This window comes from Salvia splendens, chromosome 19 (genome assembly GCF_004379255.2).
Source record: "Salvia splendens isolate huo1 chromosome 19, SspV2, whole genome shotgun sequence".
In the NCBI taxonomy this organism is placed as follows: Eukaryota; Viridiplantae; Streptophyta; class Magnoliopsida; order Lamiales; family Lamiaceae; genus Salvia; species Salvia splendens.
Window position 1 is genome coordinate 7544816 of NC_056050.1, and position 21161 is coordinate 7565976.

The 21161-nt window shown below is 34.6% G+C and overlaps 1 protein-coding gene, 1 non-coding gene and 1 pseudogene across 2 annotated transcripts; 1 reads left to right on the plus strand and 2 right to left on the minus strand.

Annotated features, from left to right (window-relative positions):
- Window positions 1-6398: 6398 nt before the first annotated feature.
- On the minus strand, window positions 6399-6470 carry TRNAD-GUC. The gene has a single exon. It is a non-coding gene; the product is annotated as a tRNA-Asp (tRNA).
- Window positions 6471-6831: 361 nt separating this feature from the next.
- Window positions 6832-11892, minus strand: LOC121779441 (annotated as a pseudogene).
- A 6051-nt stretch (window positions 11893-17943) lies between these two features.
- Window positions 17944-20886, plus strand: LOC121779440 (transcription factor ICE1-like). Its single transcript, XM_042176765.1, has 4 exons — window positions 17944-19029; window positions 19973-20209; window positions 20289-20459; window positions 20640-20886. The coding sequence occupies exons 1-4, from the start codon at window positions 18154-18156 to the stop codon at window positions 20721-20723; spliced, it is 1368 nt and encodes a 455-aa protein (XP_042032699.1). The 5' UTR covers window positions 17944-18153; the 3' UTR covers window positions 20724-20886.
- The last annotated feature ends 275 nt before the right edge of the window (window positions 20887-21161 follow it).

The following is a 21161-nucleotide window of genomic DNA, read 5'->3' on the forward strand; positions in this document are numbered from 1 at the left end:
GAGATGGGGGATATGGGAAAAAGTCTTGGATTATTTAGGAGACAAGATTGATTGCAAGAAGAAACTTTGCATGGATGTTCCTACTCGATGGAACTCTACATACTTGATGTTAGAGTCGGCTATACCATATGCCGAGGCATTACATTTGGAAACATGAATGCTTATTTTGGGAAAGATTTATGTGACAAAATGCATGATGATAAACCTATAGGACCGCCTGAGGAAGAAGATTGGGTAAATGTGAAGAAGATGGTTTCCTATTTGAAGAAGTTCCACTCATTTACGCAAATCGTCTCCGTCACCAAAAAGCCCACCTCACATTTGTTCTTCGCAGAGATGTGTGGTATCTTTGACCTTATTCGTCGGTTGGAGATGAACAATGACAAGGAAGTAAGTTCCATGGCTTCCAAGATGAAATTAAAGATTGGAAAGTATTGGCTGGAGGAAACCGAATTGAATGTGAAGATGAATAAGATTTTATACATTGCTGCTATTCTTGATCCAAGGAAAAAGATGAAGCATGTTGAGACGTGCTTTAAATTGCTATATGGAAATGCTCGAGGTCTTTAAATGGTGAAGGAGATGACAGACTCGATGAGGGAATTGTTTGTGTTTTATAGTGCGAGGTATGCACCTCGTCCTCCTAGTCGATCATCAGTTGATGCGACTATAGAGGACACGTCAGATGAAGAAGATAGTTACAACATGTTTGGTATGGATATAAGTGATGATGACGGGGACTCTAGTAATCAGACTGAGCTTGATATTTATCTAACAGTCAGGAGACATAAAGTCCCGAAGGAAGAAATGGCAAGCTTTGATTTATTAAAGTGGTGGTCTGAGCATTCACACTATCACGTTCTGAGCGAGATGGCAAGGGATATCCTAGCGATTCCCGTTTCAAGTGTTGCTTCTGAGTCTGCATTTAGCATGGGTGGTCGTGTTCTTTCTCCATATAGAAGTTCATTGACTTGCACGATGGTGGAGGCTTTGATTTGTGCTGGAGATTGGTTGAAGACTTCTGATTTGGATAAAAAAGAGGAGGAAGACGTTGATGAAGAAGAACAAGAAAAGGAATATCATGGTGGTAAGTATAATTCTAATTTTTATATAATTTATATTTCCTTTTCATATTATAAGAAAAAGAATTCTTATTTATTTTTATTTATTTGTTTAGTCTTAACCAAGATTGAAGCCATGGCTCCAACGAGTGCACGATTGACGCTCATGCCAAATGAAGGATGATTGCTTGATCAGTTAACCATTTATTTACTTATTTTATATTTAGACTTTGGATATTTGCATTGTTAAGACTTTTGGTTGCATTGTTGGTTAATTGGTTTTGGTTTCATATTTAGACTTCTGAATGGTGATTTGGAGTTTAAATTTGTTTGCATTTGCATTTGATTTTATAGGTATATTTTACTCAACATATCTAAATATGGTCACACAATATGAATAATAGTCATCACGTTGGCTTTATATAATATTTTTCTGAATAATATATTTTAAACGGGTCGGGTATGGGTACCCGCCTGTCGGGTACGGGATACCCGTACCCAACAAGGCAGGTACCCGTCACTGTGCGGGTCGGGTAACAGGACAAAGATTTTGGCTACAAACGGGTACCCGGTTCGCCGGGTACGGGTACCCGCGGGTACCCGTTTCGACACCCCTTTGCTTTGAAGATTTGGCATCCTTATCTGCATGAAGAGACTTTTTGAATTTCTGCCAATCATGAGAGATTGAATATTTGATGAGTTAGAAGGAGTTGAATATGAGAAAAAGACATCGGATGGAGTTTCGTAAATATTATGATTGCACCATTGAAATACCATGTTAAGAAGGCGAATGTTGTTACATATGCTTTGAGTTACAAGTCAAGTCAAGCAGAGTGATTACATATATACAAATAACATCATTATTTAATTATTATTGGTGGCCGAAGATGAAGAAGAAAATTGTAGAGTTTGTTTCAAGATGTTTGACATGTCAACAGGTTAAAGCAGAACGGTACGTACCTCCTTGAAGCCTTTAACTATTCTAGTCTAAAAATAAGAACGCATTACGATAAATTTTGGTACATGGTCACCTATAACACAAAAGAGGAACGATATTATTTGGATGATTGTAGAAAAAACTGACTAAGTTAGCACATTTCTTACCTATACGATGAGGTTGTTCGTTATATCACTTAGCTGAAAAGTACGCGAGAGATGCGGTACATTTATATGGTATTCTAGTATCTTATATGTCTGACAGAAATCTGCAATTTACTATCTTAGTCTTGATAAGTTTTTCGACAACTATGGGGACATGACTATGTTTTAGTTATGTTTTTTTTCACCCTTAGAAAAATGGTAAGTCAAAGAGAACTATAAAGACGTTGGAAGAAATATTTTGTGCTTGTGTTATTGAATTTCAGGGTTCATGGGGATAAGTATATTCTGTTGATAAATTTTGCGTATAGTAACCAGTTTCATTTATGACGTTGTATGAGACATTGTATAGTAGAAAATGTAGAAGTTCAGTATATAGAGATTCTAGAAATGTCAGAGATTATTCGAGAAACTGTCCAAGATTGAAATTATTAAAAGCAGATTGAAAGCGACATGAGATAGACAGAAGAGTTATTATGATCAGCATCAGAAAGAGATGGAATATGAGGTTGGAGATAAAGTTTTCTTGCGAGTCTCACCTTGGAAAGGAGCAATGCGATTTGGACATAAAGGTAAGCTGAGTCCTCGTTATATTGGGCCATATGATATTGTCGAAAGAGTTGGACCGTTAGCGTACAGGTTAGCATTACCTCCAGAGTTAGAGCAGATTCATAACGTTTTTCACGTCAGCATTCTTCGACATTATCGGTCTGATCTGTCACATGTTCTGAGAGATCCTAATATATAGATTTCTGAGAATCTGAGTTACATAGAGGAACCAATTAATATTGTAGACCGACAGGTTAAACAATTGCGAAGAAAAGAGATCCCAATGGTTAAAGTTAGTTGGCGGAATCACAGGGTCGAAGAGGCTACTTGGGAAACTGAAGAAAAAAAAATGAGAAAGAACTATCCACATCAATTTACGGGTTAGCAATTTCTTTGAGTACGTTAATATAGAGATGAATGAATTTTGCGGAAAAAATTCTTAAAGGAGGGAAGATTGTGACATCCATGACCCAAAACATGCATCATATTTGCATATTTTTGCATTTTATTATGTTTCGCACATTTTATTATCCTTCAAATTACAGAGACATTAAATGGACATCATCTAGGGTAGCTTTTTTTTCTATTTTGTTACTGAAAAATTAATATAGCTATAAATAATAGTACGTAAATTATAAGTTGATTTCACCATGAAATAGTTAATTTGATTCATGCGTGCTCTAAATATGCACATATGTACTAATTACTTTGGAATTTGATATTCCATACACGTACACGTCTAATACATATATTTGTATTTCATTAAATTATGGAAAGTGTTTTCTTTTAGTACACATTGATTTTATTATTTTTATATTTATTTTAGAGTTGTACATTGTGGATAATACAAATTAGCTAGCACACGTGTTCCCCTATAGCTACAGTAGTTGTCATCTTAAAATTCATCAAACAACAAGTGTCATCAAATTAGATAATGCAAAATTAGTTAACTTTTATTTATTTATTTTGTTTGAGTTCTCAAATTATTAAGTCTGGCAAAAACCGAGACTTCTTCATACTACTATGGTATGTATACTCTATAGCAATACAGGGGGAAAATAAAAAACTTGGAAGAAAAATAAAGGAAGGAAAATAAAACTAGAAGAGAGGGTCGGAACTTTTAAACCAGGAGTTAGAATCACGACTTCGGTAAAATTGTCTATCATAAGCAGGTGTGTATAAATCACACTTTTAGTTTTACATGTTTTATATGGTTGGTTGTTATATGTTAAATTGGAGTGAATTATTGGATTATATGGTGTGAAATTGATATGCATATTTGATTGCTGAATTGAACATTTTTGTTTTGATATATTGGATAATTTGATGGAATATGGTATGAATATGTGATTGGTGCAGTGAATATGATGTTGTAAATGAATTATATGATAGAAATATGTAATTGATGTTTTACATATGGTATTGAAAGTACATGAATCATGTGATTAAAGAGGATCTGTGACAGCCTTGTACTGGATCTGAAATTTTAGAGGGACCTATGAGTCCAATTACAGAGAGGCCTTCTAGTCAAATACAGAGGACCTATGAGTCCAATTACAGAGGGACCTTCGGGTCATAGATGAATCCCGGGCAGATACCAGGCTTGACTGTTACAGAATAATAAACTGAATAGAGTGGCATATGCATATGAATATGAAATGGTTTGTTTTTAAATTATGTTATATATTGCTTCTGATTATATGTATTGATAAAAGAATATGCTTGATGCTTGTATCATGTGAGATTAAAGGTGTAAATTTTTATATAGTGAGTTGTAGCTCATATAAACCACTAAATTTTTCAGGAATAAGATAGCAGTAAAGTTTTGACTGGCGTGGGTCATAGGAACTCCACGTGTTATCAGGTTCGGCGGCTGACACATATTGGCAACCTTCTTCTCCTCATCATTTTGCATGTAGATAAATGTATAGTATATAGAGTGCTGAGAGGGTTCCACTACTTTATATGATATTTTGAAATATATATCAGATAAGTGTTGGTTTGAACTTATATAATATGTGTGTTCTATGAATTAGACACGTGTATTGATTGCTCTTATGATAAGGGATTTATTTATTATAGGAATATACGTCAGAGGGGTTGAGGTGTGACAACGGATGTGGGTGTTGTACTCTTGCCTAAGTGCAGGGAGTAAAAGTGGGTCCGGGCCCACATCCGTGCTCGTTGGCAAGAGCACGGATGTGGATGCTCTTAGTATGCTCAATTTTTCACTTCCAATTTGATTTTATTAACTATTTACAAAAAAAATTGATTTTTCTCTCCAATATTACTATAAAACTGTTACTAGTTTATACTAATTGATTAATTAGGGTAATTTAAATTTATATTAAGCTATTTAATCAATATTACTTATCACATTTTATTTGTCTGTAAGAACAATAAAACTTTGATATACTCCATTATGATCAAAATTTTTTCTATAAAAAAGTAAATGTTTTTCACAAAAATCACAAAAAAAATTTATTCGCAAAAGCAATGGCTTTCAATTATTACAACTTTTATGCATAAAAATAAATTTTTCTATTCACAAAAGTAGTAATTTTTATTCACACAAACTTGTATTCACTAGAATTGTGGAATAACATTTTATTCATTCGCAAAAAAGTTAACTTTCATTCGCAACTTTTATTCAAAAATATAACACCATCCATTAAAACAAAATTATTTATTAATTAAAATAATACTAACTTTTATCTATTAAACTTATAGTAACTTTTGTTAGAAAATAATATACTAAATTTTATTTACAATAACAGTATTTTACTCACAAAAAGTAGTAATTTTATTTACAAGAATAATAGAGTTTATTCATAAGCATAAAATTTTTATTTATTGGAGTAATAATTTTTATTTCTTAGAGTTATAACTTTCAATTTAAAGAAAAATAATTTTTTATTACAATAATTCTTTTATTGACAACTATAGTACAATACATTTTATTCATTAAATGATTACTTTTTTCACAATTATACTAACTCTTGTACAATAGAAAAATTATATAACTTTTGTCCACAATAAACAAAAACTTTTGTTCGCAATAAAAATAGTAGTAGTAAATTTTATTCGTTGAAACAAATTATGTTTATTATTATTCAAAACAATAATAACTTTAGTGTTTTAAACTGTACTTTAGCTTTGCATAAACAATAATTTAGTACCAACTATTATTCTCATTAATAATAACTTATATAAGCATGTGCCGATTAATTAAACTTCATAATCTAATATTTATGTGTCTAAAATAACAAGAGGGTAAATTAGTCACAATATAAAATATAATTATGTCAAGATAACATAAGGGTATTATGGCATAGAGACATTATGTCTCTAAATCACTACTATTTTCCTAAATGAGCAAAGAAGGCTAATTATGTTATATATTAAATTAAGTAATAATCATAAATTTATTGTAAATGTGAAATACCTAAAATATCCAATTTTGTATATACAAATTTTGTTAATTTATCACTACCCAAAAACATCTAAATAATAGAAATTGTAAGCCCAATATTTATAACTACTGGGGCTCTTCATTACCAAAATATTAGTGATAACCATATGAGACATGATAGGAACTGAATCATTGGGATTTTCTTTTGCTTTAGATTTGCTCAAATGTCGATCCACAACCACCATTACATAGATGGTTAGCAAAATATAAAAAGAATACGCCGTTGCCGGGGATCGAACCCGGGTCACCCGCGTGACAGGCGGGAATACTTACCACTATACTACAACGACTTTGTTGTGAAGATAACTTATGAATATATTGTGGAATTCTAGAGGCTGTGGAATTCTAGTGTTGGCCAAAAGTTGTGAATAAGAAAATTGAATCCCAAATAAATCTAATATTCCTTAATATTTATAGTTTTCATGGTAAACTTTTTTTACCATAAATTATGGGTGAGCCAGAGCGTTCGTTGTTTGAGTTTCTCATTGCATGATACTACATCAAAGTAAACGGAATATGATAATCAAATGTTAAATTTAAATAAAATATAATTTGGAATTGTTTGGACTGCTAATTAATGATTATGGGTATGAATACAGAAAGAATACGTAAGATAAGGATAAGAATTGTGTTTGAGAAGGAAGAGTCATGTGAGAGAGAAGACAGATGAGTCCCTATTTTTATAGAAATATATCAAAGTAATAGGTACATTATTGATTTATTTCCTCCAAGATCCAATTTCAGAAGAAATAAAAAACAAGCCTGAAGGGGCACCATATTTTACTATCCTTGTCATTTGACAATAATATACCCTTACCCTCTACTCAAGTGTAGAACTTATCTCCCCTGTAAAAACAACATACAACATGCACTAAGCTCAATATGAATCAAATTTTAACTGATTGCTTCCAAATTGTAGAAGAAACGTACTATCAGAAATCGAACAGAGTGAAATCTAGAATACTACCGGTTCGGGATATGGTTCTGGACGAGCGCCACTACTACCATTCAGGACTACGACTTTTCCACCGGAATCAACATCAACGATAACTGAGTCGCCTTCTTTGATCTCAGATGCAAGCATCTTTTCAGCCATGCTATCCTCCAATAATCTCATAATAGCTCGTCTGAGTGGTCTAGCTCCGTAGCTCGGGTCATATCCTTCATCGACCACCCTATCTCTAAACCTCTCGGTCACATTAAGTTCAATATCCCTACCTTCCAGCATGATATCAGATATCTGCTTCACTTCCAGCTTGGTGAGCTGTCTGAATACAATCATCTCATCCAATTCCAATCTGTTTAAAAACTCTGGCCTGAAATATTGCTTTAGCTCCTCAGTCACAAGGCTCTTGATCCGGTTGTAACTGTTATCCTTCTCATCATAATCCAGATCAAAACCAATACGACGGCCTCCCTTCAATTACATTGCTTCCAATATTTGATGTCATGATCAGAATGAGTGTTTTTGAAGTCTACTGTTCTACCTTTACTGTCGGTCAGCCTACCATCTTCGAGTTTGAAGCATCATGTTGAAAACATCAGGATGGGCTTTTTCAATCTCATCAAAAAGCACCACTGTGTAAGGACGACGGCGAACAGCCTCAGTTAGCTGCCCCCCTTCAGTGTAACCAACATATCCAGGAGGTGACCCGATTAGCTTTGAAACAGTGTCTCTCTCCATGAACTCACTCATATCAAGTCGGATCATGGCTTCTTCAGATCCAAAATAATAGGTAGCCAGTGCTTTAGCTAGTTCAGATTTCCCCACACCAGTAGGACCAGAAAAGATGAAGCTAGCGATAGGACGGTTGGGATTTTTTTAGCCCAACACGGGCACAACGAATAGCACGACTAATGGCTTTGACAGCTTCGTCCTGCCCAATAACCCTTGTGTGGAGTGTCTCCTCCATCTTGAGGAGACGATCAGATTCATCAATTGAGACCTTCTCAACAGGGATACCTGTCCAAGCTGAAACAATATGCTGAATGTCAATTTCAGTAACAATAGGGCCTCACTTTCTGCCTTGACCATATCCTTGTTCTTTTCAACAAGGCCAGACATTGGTGCCCTAAGATCCATTTCTGTATCACATAGCTCCCCAGCCTACAAATTTTGATTAAGAGCATATAAAAAGCTCAGGACGCAATACATATATTCTGGTTCTGACATCTTAACTATACAGGACACCTATATCAGCATAGAAATTACGTGCACAACTAAGCTTCTCAAAATCCTGACTTCGAACAGCTTCATTCTTTTCCTTTGTTATCTGCCTGATCTCCTTTTCTAGCTCCTTAGCTTCTTCAGGAAGCTACAAAAAATATAATAATCATAATAACCATAAGGTAAAAAAAAGTTGTGTTAGCTATCAGGTCAGGATCTTACCTTTGCATGTTTCAGTCGGACCCGGGAGCCAGCTTCATCAATCAAATCAATAGCTTTATCAGGCAGAAATCGGTCGCTGCAACATGCAAATAGCAAACAAATATTCATATGAAGGTTGGTGGCAAAATATTCAGGTTATTTAGTAGTTGATTCAGGGTACATGTTTTGTTCTATTTTTTTGTTAAGATTAGTTCTACTTTATTCTAACACACCATCCATCAAAGAGTTTCTATGTTGATATTCATCAGCTGCTTTAAATGTATGAATACAAATTGGTATAAAATTCCTTTCATTTTGACATCATAATGTCTGCAAAGAAGATAAACAATTGGTGCACAAAAAATACATGTTAAATAATCATTATGATAGACAATTGCCTTAATAATTCACACCTGATATACTGATGGGATAATTGAGCTGCAGCAACTAAAGCTTCATCTGTGTAGTGAAGCTTGTGGTGCATCTCATACCGCTCCCGGAGCCCTTTAAGAATCACAATGGCTTCATCTACAGTAGGTTCAGGAACCCTGACAGGTTGAAACCTCCTTTCTAATGCAGGATCCTTCTCAATGTGCTTTTGGTATTCTTCAAGTGTAGTGGCACCAATGCCCTGAAATTACATGATTATGTACACAGGTATGATATAGTAGACACAAAAAGGATGTCCACAAATGAGAAACGACAAGGAGCCAAAACTGCATATAATGAGGTCAATCCGAACTAGTTATAAGTAGCATTCAAAAACATTCATGTTAAAGTCGCACCAAAATTCCTCCATCCCAGTATCTCTTTGGAATTGCAAGCAGTATGCAAACAGTCCAGGATTTTAAAATTTTATATTACCCAGGCTGAGATTTTCACGCTTTACCACAGATCAGTAGATATTCTTGTTTATCCACATAAACATGACACAGACATCACCTACCAGAACACTGCATAACCACTAAAACAAGAATCAAAATACATCACTTACGGAGATGAAAGGCCAGGGAAATTTAGTTGGGGAAAAGCTTAATGCATCCATAAATCTAAATTAAATAAATTTAGGTATACACTCATAAAGTAGAGTATTTTAAACAGTGAAATAACTACCTCATGATCAAAGTGTAAGACCTAAGACATGGAAGCAATATGATTCAAATTTATAAATCAAAATCAAAAGCAAGTTCCAGGCTGTGTTATGATTTTAAATGAAGCAAATTGATATACTAGTGGGGCATAAATGAAAGAAAAGAAAAAGGGGATAGGCAATGATATGAGTGAAACATATCTTGTCTCACCTTCTGCAAGGTTCATGCTTTATGTAACGAATTCCATCATTGTTACATATGATTCTTCTGAAGCTAACCTGTAGTTCACCCCGAGCTAATGCAGGCTTCAGGATGTTTGCAGCATCAATAGCCCCTTCAGCAGCTCCTGCTCCAATCAAAGTGTGTACTTCATCAATGAAAAGTATAATGTCGTCACTTTTCCTAATCTCTTCCATTAACTTTTTTAATCTTTCTTCAAATTCACCATGATATTTTGTCCCAGCAACAAGGAGACCCATATCCAATGTTATCACCTGATATGCATGAAAGCATTACATCAAAAAGAAAAGACGATGAATAAAAAGAAAAAAAAAAGAAGACAATTTCTAATTTGGAAAATGCATTCTGATCCAAGTGCATAAAACTCAACTCAAATGTACAACAAACAAGATTAAATAGCATAATGCTAACATAGACATGATAAGTGATCATAATCACAAACCAACAGACCAACTAAATAATGAAGAGTGTCAGCATAAATCATTGTCCAGTGAATAAGTATACATTCTTCCAGAAAAGGCATGAATTTCCCAAATAAACCAAACATACTACAGTACAAATTTAATCATGAGATATAATCTTGACAACCGAACACCCCTTCAAGGATTGAAATAATGTAAAGGTTTGCATCTATTTCATGAAATAAACAAATTAAGTAGTGGCACACCTTTTTCCCCTCAATAGTCTCGGGAACATCGCCGTTAGCTGTTCTTTGAGCAAGACCCTCAGCAACAGCTGTTTTTCCAACACCAGGTTCTCCAATAAGGCAAGGATTATTTTTTGTGCGCCTTCCCAATATCTGAGTGACACGATCAATCTGTTCCTGCCTTCCAGAAACTGGGTCTAATTTACCCTAGAAAGATTAGAGGAGCCTCGATTACACCTCCAAAGGAGTCCAACCATACAAATAAAAAAATGTCTGTAGAAATTTACCTCTTCTGCAAGATTGGTTAAATTGGTACCATACTCCTCAAGAGTAGGCATATTGCCACCAGAGCTTCTATCTCCTCCACCAACAGTAGCAGTCTCTTGATTCTCACCTATCATTCTAATGACCTACTTCACCAAATGAAAAATCCTTCAATTTTTAAGGTAATCATAAAACAGCCAGACCTTAGGAAGGACGTGGCAATACTTGCCTGAGTTCGAATGTTACTCATGTCAGCACCTAAATTTTCCTGGACACGCGCAGCAACACCATCACCCTCACGAAGCAATCCCAGAAGCAGGTGCTCTGGTGCAATATAATTGTGTCCTGAACCAAAAACACAGATAAACCAAATTGGAAAACGAAAGTGAATCTGGCTTCACATTTGTCACTGTAAACAATTGGCAGCAAGTTGAGCCATTTTCACGATAAGAAGCCAAAGCTAAGAAAACAAAACAACTTAAACAGAGCATCATCACAAACTAATAGCTTTGGAAGATTAGTTACCAAGCTGGCGGGCTTCCTCAAGAGAGAGCTCCAGCACACGCTTAGCGCGAGGAGTAAAAGTTAACTCCACAGCAACAAATCCACTTCCCCGCCCAATGATCTTCTCCACCTCCGTACGGGCATCTTTCAAGTGTACACCAATGGCCTTGAGAGTCTTTGAAGCAAGTCCAGTGCCCTCACTAATGAGCCCCAACAATATCTGCTCCGTCCCAACGAAATTATGCCCCAGCCGCCTCGCCTCCTCCTGTGACAGCATAATCACCTTGATTGCCTTCTCCGTGAAGCGCTCGAACATGGCTCGCGGAGCCATTCGCGAACTTCTCCCTCCTCTATTGACGGCGATTTTGCAGATGCAACTTTTGATAGGAAACAGGGCTGGCCTCGGTGCAGCATCACGTCAACGGAATTAGCTCGCTGCAATCCTGAGAAACTGCTCAGTGTGATGGAACACAGCATAGTCGCCGATGAATTTTTACTTTTATTAGGCGCATTGAATTGCCCAAAACAGGTGGGAGAAGAAGGCAATCTGGTTGGTTGAAGTAAAGCATGCGCCATTGGCGATTCTGTTCACAGCTGCAAATGGGATGAATGGTGCGGTAACTATTAGAAGTAATCGCCAAGTTGATCAAGCTGCGGATCACAGTCGTAATGGCCAAATTGATCAAGCTACGGATCATGGTCGTAATGGCCAAGTTGATCAAGCTGTAGATCATGGCCGTAATGGCCAAGTTGATCAAGCCGTGGATCATGGTCTCAAGCCACTGGGCCTCACTGTACGTTGCTTGGATGTGAATGAGACAAAGAGGATTAAAGCACGTGCTGTGCGAGAAGAGCCAATGGTTAGCCTCACACGAGCTGAAGCCGATGACAAGCCAAACAAGACAGCTAAGATGGAGGACCACATTTGTACTTGGAGAGACGAGGTGATGCGTGGATTAAAGAAGAAGGGAGTGTGTCAGAGTTAGTTTTGATTAATGTTGTTAGATTCTAGATTATTCCAATATGGAGTATATGTAACCGGATCTGGCTGTAAGTTCCAATCAATGAAAAGGGGGATAACAATAAGAATGATCGGAATAAAGGGTAGCCGGGTTGATCAAGTTAGACAATCAGGTTGATCATATGAAAAGAATTAAAAAAAAGAGAGAAAGGGTAGGAAATAGTTGTAACCTGACCCAGGAAATCAAAAGTAAAAATAATAATAAGCCAAAGATTATAAGGTTAAAGGTCGAAATCTGACCAAGAGGGAGCACCAAGAAATAAATATCCCAATTCTAATCCAGTGAGTTTAGTAAAATCTTTGGCCTTTCGACTCATGTGATTTTTCTTTAAAATTTTTTTATTTTAAACTTAGAACCCCTAGGACCCTAACCTAACATGTTACTACCCTTGAGCCCCGTTACAACCCAAAACAAAAACCTTAAGGAACTATCTTGTGTAGTCCGATTCAAAGTATTAAATTTGTGGCAACACCAAGTGAACAGTCCTAACATCTCTGGTGAGAAAGGAGTGACTGAGTGAATCCAACAGTGGTTTTTAAATTGAGCAATCTTGGCAAGCTGACACCTTGATCAAGCAAAGGCGAAAGAGAAGGAACACAAGCTACTGACAAATGGATTGACCTCGACCTCGGGTATGATTGTTGGAAAATTATTCGGTCTAATGCATACATGTGAATACGTGTTTTTATCTTAAAATTTTGTTTTTCTTTTCGTTTTCCTTTACTAGTGAAATAAGTAAACCATGCCTGAAATCTGCCTTATATTTTTCTTTTATTTTTCTTTATACTTGAGGACAAGTATGTTTTAAGTGTGAGCAGTTTGATAAGGCTCATTTCATGCATCGGTTTAAGGGTGAAATACATGCTACTTGATCGGTTTATCGGGCAAAACAAGTGTTAATTGTGCAGAAATACCACTTAACCAAGGCAGCAAGGCCGAACTGATCAAGCAAGTACAAAAGGCGATAAAAGGCCAAGAATCGGGGGAGTTGATCAAGGGGGAGCGATCAAGCAGTTAGGTGGGGACCACTGGCTTCTAGAAGAAGAACACGTGAGGAAATGAGCTGGATATAGCGCACCATTCTGTTATCAAGGACGACGTTCTAGTAGGGGACACTTGCTGGAATATGAGACGCAAGGACGGAGCTGAGTCACGAATCTGTTACCAAAAAGCATCGTCATTCTAGAAGAACAACACGTAGCAATCAATGAGTCGTTCACTCTCAGAATAAGTGAATATTCCCTGTCAAGATCGTTATCCAGCTGGCGGCCGAATCGAGCTTATAAATAGAGGGTGTGCCACCACAAGAAGGCATCCGAGACTTTACTTTCCGTTTAGTTTAGCTTAGCTTAGTTATTTAGCGTAGTTCAGCTCTCTAGCTTAGTTTAGTTCAGCTCTCTAGCTTAGTTTAGTTCAGTTCTCTAGCTTAGTTAGATAGCTTAGTTTAAAGGGCGACCGAAAGGGAGCACTGCAGAATACTCATTTCTGTTAGCGTTATCTTAAGTTTCCCGCTGAGATTTTTCTCAGTTTTTACCGCTTTCTTAGATTCCAAAGTGTTAGCTTAATTTAAATTTCACGTTGTACTCAGCTTTTAGTTTAATCAAAGTTATTTTTGCTTTTAATCCGCGCATTTACTTTTCTGTTATTACCTGCAATTCACTTGATCCAGTAGTTAAATTTCCATTGATCAAGCTAGCTAGTTTAATTCTGTCTAGATTAAAACCAGTAGTTAAAAACTACCAAGTTAAAGCGTGGCAGCAGCCAACCCCCATGTTCACTACTCACACACTCGACACACCAACTTCTCTGTGGGATCGACCCCGAACTTGCCGCTTTACTATTAAAGTTGTGAAAAATTGAGAGTTATAAATTACTTTGGCAAGGCGAAAAGGGCGAGAGCTAGATTGCATTGATTAAGTAGCAACGACATTTGCTAACTGATCCAATCGGTTCGGTTATCATTCCATATAACTTGATCCGCATTCTATTCGTGTTTTCGACCTTTTTCCAAGTCCTTCTAGAGTGCTCTTAGCGTTTGCATTTAATTACATCCCATAAAAGATTAATGTATTTATTCTAAAAAATTAATGGAAATTGCAAACAATTACATAAAATGGGTCCACTAACAATAATTCAACAACTTTGTCGTTCCGTTTTTTTCCTTATTTTATCAATTTGACATTAAAATTTGTGTTGTCTCCAAAGTTTTTATTTTTATGTGACGAAGGGAGTATAAATTTTAAAAAATGCGAGGTGTATTTTTTATTATCAATATATATATATATGTACATATTATTTTATAAATTTAAAATTAAAAAAAGTAGTTCATATAAACTTTAAATGTTAAATTTGAATTGAAAAAAATTCAAATGAATCTAGACTAATTATATTTCAGGGAAAAATGGAAAAGACTTGTGATATAGTTCAATAACCTGAATAATCAAATCTAATGCTACTAAGTAATTAGACTAATTATTTTTTAAGGGGAAAAGTGGAAAAGGCTTGTAATATACTAGTTCAATAATCTAGATATACAAATCTATTTTCTAGAAGCATAATTCGAAGTTCACTCTTATTGCTTGGAGGGGCATGTTTAATATTTTTGGATAAAGTGAAGGAAGGAAGGGAAATTCACACTAATTCTCAAATGGACCATATTTTCAGCAAGGTTTAAATGACAAAGATCTAAATCCTTGTCTTCTTCTCACAAAATTAGCTGTACTGCAAATTGTAATCATTTACTTGCATTCTATTTTTAGACAAAACACAACAGAATAATAAATCAGGCTAGGTTGCTTAACAACCTAGGAGTATATTAGAAAACAAACGAAATGCCTGAAAATGAATCCAACTGTAAAAATATTGAACCCAGACATACATAAATATACATGAGAGAAATGGATGTCAGCTCTTCAACGGAAAATTACACCTTTTTCAATCTCTTAACACTAAAAGTAGATAACTTTTCTCTTATAAAAGTAAATTTTCATCCACAACATGCTTTTTTCGCTTTGATATAATATTGTTTTCATCCACAACATGTTTTTTTTTTCATTTTCCGGATATTATAAAACTATTTTTATCCACATGTTTTTTTATCGCTTTGATATATATCTATAAAGATTAGACTTATTTAATTTTTTATAACATGACCCATGTCTTTTTTTCTCTATCTTACCCCAATCTAGTTTTCACTAATAATAGTTTGAATTATTTTTTTCTCTCATATTTTATTAATTTCATGTTTACACATGTGCCCTTAAAATAATTCATTTTGAATGAATAGAGTAATGTTGTTATTTTTTCCTATGTTGTAACAAGAAACATGAAAAAAATGTTTTTTTAGCAAGAAACATAAAAAAATGGAACCTACTAAAAATACTACTCCGATCCGTAGAATATATCATATATATTTCTTATCTTTGATTATATTCTTTTTATGAGGATTAATAATTGTTATAAAAAGTGACAAGTGACATTAAAGTTTTGAAAAATTGACATAATTATAATTTATAACAAAGCGTCGAGTTCGTACATTGTACTAGGACATTATTCAAATGAATCTACTACATCATCGATTATTCCATAATTACAAACAGATTAATTCTCTGATTTATGCTTGCTACATAAAATAAATCAGACATAATTCTTTCACATGGCGCAATTTAAACGATTGATCATCTCATTTTAATGGCTCTAGTTTAGCCTTAGCTTTAATATAAAAATGAGTTTTAATTTAATTCATTCTCCATACATTATAGGGTAAATATTAATATACAGTACAAAAAAATATATGGGTGTTTTCTCTTTGAAAGAAATAATATGATACTAGTATAGTAGTATACAACATATATTTCCCTTCTCTTCCATTCTCTTAATTAACATATTACAGTGTGTAAAATTCGATAATTTTCTCGCGCAACGAATAACCTTTTTTTCAATCATTTTCACTAATCTAGGACGGAACGACATGTATTTTGAATTTCTAATAAAGAACACTAATTTCACGTATTTGAATTGAATAAGAAAGTGATTGTTTGAATTGTTTATATGAAAATTAAAAGAGCTATAATTTCATATATTCGAGTATATTTAAAAAAGTTTTGTAAAACAAAAAAAAAAGAAATTTAAAAGCTCGTGTAGTTGCATACTATAAATAATCTAATTTCGTATTTTTAATGCGATGTAAACACCAATAAATAGTCATTGAGAGGATATATCTAGCATTTTAATATCACAATTCGTTGATATAACAAAGTGGCATTAGTAAATATAGATTAGTGTTTGTGTAGATTAGCTATAAAACATGAGGTAACGAATAATCCAATTAAAATTATAATCTCTCCATATTTATATTCATAATTAGGTCTAAGGACATTTGTCCATAAACCAATACTTTTAGATGAATTTCGATGAAATCGCATTAAATGTACTATATTTCATTATTGATATTTTATTTTTATGACGTTATTTATCTTCGCATCAATTTATCACATTAGAACAAAGAATCACAAAGCTACTTTTCTCTTTCGTCTGCTACTCTCTTTCTCTATGCAATAGTTAATATTGTTGGATTAAGTAAAGGAATGAATGTGATTATAGCTGTATTGCAAAATCATTTACTTTACATTCTATTTTTAGATAAAATACAACAGAATCGTAAATCAGTTGTACGTTCCTTAACAACATATGTGAGATTATATTGTTGGATTATAAAGCCTGAAATACCTTGAAAATTATTTCAAAAATTATGCTTCTGCTTTTAAATTGAAAATAATAATCCTTCCATCCCATAAGAATATATAATATTTCATTTTTAATCCATCACAAAAGAATATACACTTTCTAAATTTAAAAACTATTTTCTCTCCACTAATTAATAATACTTTAATGACCTTTTCTTTTTATTTCTCTCTTATTACTTTACTAATTGTGTATTAAATTTGTGCCCACCAAAAGTTCATTTTCTTATATTAGACGGAAGGACTATATATATATATATTTCCCTCCTTTTCCAATCCTTTAACAATAAAAGTAGATAACTTTTCTAGTAAGCTTTTTCTTAAATAGCCTCATTTTCAGGATATTATAATATTCATTTTATCCACAATAAATAATGTTTTTTTTTTCCATTTTGATATGGTATCTATAAAAATTAGTCTTATTTAATTTTTAATAACATGACCCATCACTTTTTATCTGTCTATTAATTTTTTACTATATTTCAATCGTTTTTTTACTTTTATTTTATTAATTTCACATTAAAGATTAAGTGGCAGCAAATGAATAATAAATTTCTCAATTTTTTATATTTTTTGTAAACATTTGAAATAAAAAATAGAAACCACATACATAGAAAATTTCATATATTTTCTTGAATAATTTGAGAGATAGTATTCTTGGAGATAGCCGCAGCGGCAGGCTCGACCATTTGTTGTTTCATTGAAAAAAGATATACTAGTTGCCTATGCCAAGTGAATTAAAGTTTGAGAAAAAAAATAATTGAATATTTTAATACTATAAAAGAAAGTTTTAATCCAAAAAAGTAAATGCAGAGTAGTAGTAACATTTAAACTGAAAGGTGTATAAGTTAGTGCAAAATGCAGAAATCCTATATATATACACTATCACTATGCAGATGAAAGATACAGCTGCAGGTAGTGCTTAATGCTTGAAATCAATTAGTATTGACACATTCATTGCCTTACAAAAACAAAGACTCTTCTTCCTCTTTCTCATAAAGCTACTTTTGTATATCTCTTTGAATTAAGTAGAAGTTTCATTCCCTTTCTTTTCCCCAAACGATCAATCCAGAAATTAATTGAAGACAAAAGGAGGATGCTGAATGGCATGGTCTGGATGGACGGCTACAAAGGCGGAGACAACAACGACGACGACCAGGCGTCTTCCTGGCCGGCGCCTGATCAGCCCCAAAACAACAACAACAACAACAATAACAACGGGGACATGGCCTTGGCGAATAATACTAATGAAGAGATGGAAATGTCGAGCTTCAAATCGATGCTGGAAGCCGAGAACGAAGACTGGTACATCTCCAACGGGTCGTTCTCACCGAGCTTCAACAACCCGATGGCGGTGGATTCGTCGGCCTCATGCTCTCCAACATCAGCCTCCGTTTTCAGCCACCAACTCAACTACTTTTCACAGCCAAAGCCATTGTTGATCCAAAACAACAACAAGGCCTTCGAGAGTGGATATCTGGAGACCGCATTGAATAATAATAATACTAATAATAATAGTACTATTCATCACCGGATTCCCAACAGCGGCGACGCCATGTTGGAGGGCAATTCGTTGCTCTTCAACAACAGATCCAAGGTTTTAAAGCCGCTCGGATCATCGATGGGGTCTCAGCCGACGCTGTTCCAGAAGAGGGCTGCTCTTAGGAAGAATCTCGGGAGTAATTTGGGGTGTTTGAGCTTAGATAGAAATAACAATAATAGTAATAATCAGATACTGCTATTCAATGAGAGGAAATTAGGAAGCAGTGGGGATGATTTGAGCATTGATGGATCTAATTTCAATTGTGATTCTGATGATGATAACTTGTTAGGGAGTAGTGTTAGGAACGTCGACGGAAAGGGGAAGAAGAAGGGCCTTCCGGCCAAGAATTTGATGGCTGAGCGCCGACGCCGGAAGAAGCTCAATGATAGACTCTACACGCTCAGGTCTGTCGTGCCCAAGATTAGTAAGGTATGTATGTATGCTCCTAATCACTAATTCTTTCCAATTATTATTATAAGTTTTTGTTTCTTTAGCCATTCACGCTCTTTGCAAGCTTCATTCATTCTTTTTCTTTAATTTCTCTCGTGATATATGTTTCGATTTGATTCAACACTTCACTCGTTTTGTTTGGTGTGTGATTATTTATGAGTTATGGATTTTCATTGGCATATACTATCATGTACACTGATTGAGAGAGAGGAGGCATGCACATTAAAGTATTGTGTGTGATAGACTGATAGCATTTATTTTGGTCACATGGAATCTATGAACAACTTATTTTTCTGAAATACATGTTGCATTTAGGACCACAGACCAGAAATTCAAATAGTATACTTTTATTTATTCAATTAACACATTTTTTATATTTTCTTCAGATGACATTTGAATTTCAGCTGAAAATTTTATGTTATATATGAGGCCCCATCCCCATCACTTTTTATTTGTCATTAATTGTTTTCACCACTTCCTTATTCCCTTTATAAACGATTCAATGTCATAATCATAAGTCATAGTAAATTAAAATAGTGACTCTGTCTGTGTTGTTACATGTACTATTTATTCATTCCCTGGAGAGACCTTCAACATTCCTTAACACAAAATGGAAATTCAATTTTCAATCACTGATTCTGACACTAGCTATATACTTGCTCTGATTATAACTAGAATTGAAAAAACAAAAAGAGAAAAAATCAATCAAAGATGGAAATCCTAATTTTGATGTTTCTTAGCCACGTTTATTTGAGTAATTGAATGAATAGATAAAAATAATTCAAGCCAATGTACCATTTAGTTTGATGAATTGATTGGTTTTGAATTTGTTAGACCATTTTCTGCATTAATACAAAATTTTCGTTCTATCAATCTATCTTATATATCACTCAATTACATAAATCCCATGATATCTAAACAGATGGATAGGGCATCAATACTAGGAGATGCTATTGATTACTTGAAGGAGCTCCTGCAGAAGATCAACGACCTCCACAACGAACTCGAGGCCATCCCGGGTGCGTCCACCCCAACCACAAACATGAGCTTCTACCCAATGACGCCTACAACGTCTGGGATTCCTGCCCGGATCAAGGAAGAGCTCTGCCCGAGCGCCTTTGCAAGCCCGTTGAGCAGCCCCACCGGACAACCGGCTAGGGTAACTTACTCAATTTGATAATCCACATATACTTGAATAATATATCAAATGTGCAATTTATTAGAGTATGTTTTGATAGGTTGAGGTGAGACTAAGGGAAGGAAATGCAGTGAACATCCACATGTTCTGCGGGCGTAAACCCGGGATTCTACTCTCCACTCTGACTGCAATCGACAATCTTGGACTCGACATACAACAAGCTGTCATCAGTTGCTTCAATGGCTTTGCACTCGATATTTTCCGAGCTGAGGTATTTTTATTAGTATACAGCATCAGTTACTATTAGTAGGGTTTGTTAGTTGAAGATGATTCAAAATGTATATTTTTAATTCAATAATTTGTTTTCATGTATTTATAACTAAGCAATCTTCAATAAATTTAGTAAATAGTGATTGTTTATAGCTTAACTATGTGTGGAATGTGTGATCAGCAATGGGGAGAAGGGCAAGAGCTAAACCCTGACCAAATAAAGGCAGTGCTCCTCGATTCAGCTGGCTTCCATGGCATGCACTGACTGACTTTCAACTCTAAACAAGTGATCTCTGCCGATTTCGATCATCATTTTTCTTTGTTTTGTTATTTAGATCTGTTAAAATAAATGTTTTTTCGTTTGAATTCCCAGATGTTGTTAATCCATTTTGCTATTGTCGTTTATGAATAAGCCTTGTTATGGATGAGCTGCTTATCATTTTCAATTTTCATGGTGTTTTGCTTACATTTTTAGAGCTTTTTATATATGAGTGAGCTCTACTCTCTTTCAATACATCATAAAAATCCTAATAGGATCAATAGATACCTATTGTGATCCAAGGCCTAACATAAAAATCTCAATACTACGATCAGGTCCTCACACTTATCATGGCTGCATAAATAATTGCTGTGTGAATCATTGCTGAACCAGACAAGATACTATTCACATTTTGCCTTAATAAAAGAAGATTGGTGACAAAGC

Coding starts and splice junctions, on each gene's coding strand:
- LOC121779440 (XM_042176765.1), top strand. CDS start 18,154: ATGCTGAATGGCATGGTCTGGATGGACGGCTACAAAGGCGGAGACAAC. Junction 20,210..20,288: donor CCACCGGACAACCGGCTAGG/GTAACTTACTCA, acceptor ATGTTTTGATAG/GTTGAGGTGAGACTAAGGGA. Junction 20,460..20,639: donor TCGATATTTTCCGAGCTGAG/GTATTTTTATTA, acceptor ATGTGTGATCAG/CAATGGGGAGAAGGGCAAGA.